The sequence below is a fragment of the Mastomys coucha genome, unplaced genomic scaffold, assembly GCF_008632895.1.
Source record: "Mastomys coucha isolate ucsf_1 unplaced genomic scaffold, UCSF_Mcou_1 pScaffold5, whole genome shotgun sequence".
NCBI lineage: Eukaryota > Metazoa > Chordata > Mammalia > Rodentia > Muridae > Mastomys > Mastomys coucha.
This window is the reverse complement of record NW_022196911.1, coordinates 84,918,969-84,921,149: the sequence shown is the minus strand read 5'-3', so window position 1 is coordinate 84,921,149 and position 2,181 is coordinate 84,918,969. Positions and strand designations below refer to the sequence as shown.

At 46.4% G+C, this 2,181-nt stretch overlaps 1 protein-coding gene across 3 annotated transcripts in view; it reads right to left on the bottom strand.

Annotated features, from left to right (window-relative positions):
* Positions 1–25: 25 nt before the first annotated feature.
* Positions 26–2,181, bottom strand: part of Trim25 (tripartite motif containing 25) — a 66,753-nt gene continuing 64,597 nt past the window's right edge. For 2 of the 3 annotated variants that reach the window (XM_031350858.1, XM_031350861.1), the window contains 2 exons: positions 1,442–1,613; positions 26–760 (listed from right to left, as the gene is read on the bottom strand). In XM_031350858.1, the coding sequence (XP_031206718.1) occupies positions 675–760; positions 1,442–1,613 (258 nt within the window). In that variant the 3' untranslated portion in view covers positions 26–674. Of the gene's footprint in view, positions 761–1,137; positions 1,614–2,181 lie in introns of those variants that run through there. The other variant, XM_031350860.1, reaches the window with a different exon arrangement.

The window sequence follows — 2,181 nt, the reverse complement described above, 5'->3', positions numbered from 1 at the left end:
ACAAGGTTTTGAGAATGAAGTAATAAAGATAATACTTAACTGCCTGGGAATGTAAGAATAAAGTTCTGGGAAACAAAGTCATAAAGATGTAGAAATTAAACAAGCAGATGTTGTTTAAGTTCTAGGAATGTAGAAACAAAGTTTCAAAATTGTGAAAACAAAGTTCTGATGGTCAGTATGTTAAGTCAGAATGACCAGGCTAAGACCAGCCAAAACAAAAATAACTAACTGGTGGTCACAATATTAGATGTTCTTGGAATAAACCCCCTTCCCTCCCTGTGCTAAATTCTGAGAACACCCTGACCTCACCATCTAAAATTCCAGGAATTTTCCAGGTTGGCCCATTCCGAGGGACTTTCAAGGTGCAGAGTTAGATAAGCGGGCAGGATATGACTGAGAAGCGAAGAATAGTTCCCTCGAGCAAACCAACCAATGCCTGAAGAGATCCTTTGTTTGATGCTGCGCCAATCAGAGTAAGCCAACCTGCCCTGTTGCCTGAATCTGCCTTCTGTCAGAGTATATAAGGTGTATGCTGTTTAGACTCGGGGTTGTCTCTCCCTGAGAGGATATGCAACCCCATACGTGTGGATCAATAAACCTCATGTTATTGCAGCGATCTGTCTACAAGCTGTGGTCTGTGGGGTAGTGAACTTAGGTTAAGAATCTCTGGGGTCTTACAAGGGATAGAAGTGGTGGGGTACTTGCCTAGCACACAATGGGACCAGTTCCCAGAATTGGGTGTTGGCAGTCAGTGGTGTGTCTGTGTAAAGCAGAGAAACATGATATTGGTTGGGACGTAGAGGCAGGAATAAAAAGGAGTAATAAGGAAGAAATTGAGATTTCTCTGAAAGTAGCCCTCTGTCCAACAAATACCCTGGCAACCCAGAGTCTACTCAAAGCCCATCCCTGCTGGCCTCCGGCACCCATCAGAACACCAAGCCTCACTCCTCTTTATGGAAAAGTAGCTGTGACATCAGGACAAAGCAGAGGCAGTTTCAGGATCCTTGACATTCAAGTGCTGGGGAATGGTAAGATGGCTCAGCGGGTAAGAGCACTGACTGCTCTTCCAGAGGTCCTGAGTCCAAATCCCAGCAACCACATGGTGGCTCACAACCATCTGTAATGAGATCTGACACCCTCTTCTGGTGCGTCTGAAGACAGCTACAGTGAACTTATATATAATAAATAATTCTTTGGGCTAGAGCGAGTGGGGCCAAGTGGACCGACCAGAGTGAGCGAAGTCCTAAAATTCAATTCTGAACAACCACATGAAGGCTCACAACCATCTGTACAGCTACAGTGTGCTCACATACATAAAATAAATGATAAATAAATCTAAAAGACAAAAAGAAAGAAAGAATTCAAGCGACAATGTTCTGCATGATACCTCTCCCACCGTAAGGCACCAAAGGGCTCATCAGCTTCCGGCCACTGTTGTTACCTGAGCCAGAGTGCTCCTGAGTCTTCTTCTCCTGTACTTGCTTGAGGGAGAGCTTGAGCTCTCTCTTGAGGTCCACTGCACCCTGGTAGATTCCCTTTATCAAATCATGATCCAGCTCTATCTTAGGGATAAACACTGGTTTCGTTGACTCTTCTTGCAGCTTTGCAGCTTTCTGGAACAAGCCAAGGTGTTAAGCATGGTGACTGGAGGAAAGCCAGGGTTGGGGCTCCACCCTCATCGACCCCACCGATGTTTCCATGGCAACAGTGAGAGCAACTTCCTGCCTCAATCACAAGGCCAAGGTAGCACTGATCCTGAAACTAGCTGGAGTGTTCCTTTAAGAACTTTAAGAAGGAGGCTCAGACAAGGACTTTGAATCCTTTCTCAGAGAACTCAGTAGTTCCTAGGCACAGGAAGGAGCCCCCTGGGGTAGCAGAAACCCTCCACCTAGGTACCAGTAAGCATCATGGACAGAAGAGGTTCCCTCACTCCTGCCCTGAGCAGGGAATCTAGGTCCTGGGGGGACCAAACCAGGTAGTTCACAGAGATCTGGGCCCTGAACTAAATAGGTGAGGGAGAAGTAAGTGACAAGATGTGGCTTAGAGCCAAAGGGTACACAGACCAAGCACATCTGAAATGATGTCATCAGAGCTATGGTGGTGGCGGGGGTTTAGAGGGCACACTCTGCAACACTAATAATGTGTAAGAGCATGACTCAGCTAGCCCTGGAAAAGGGACAT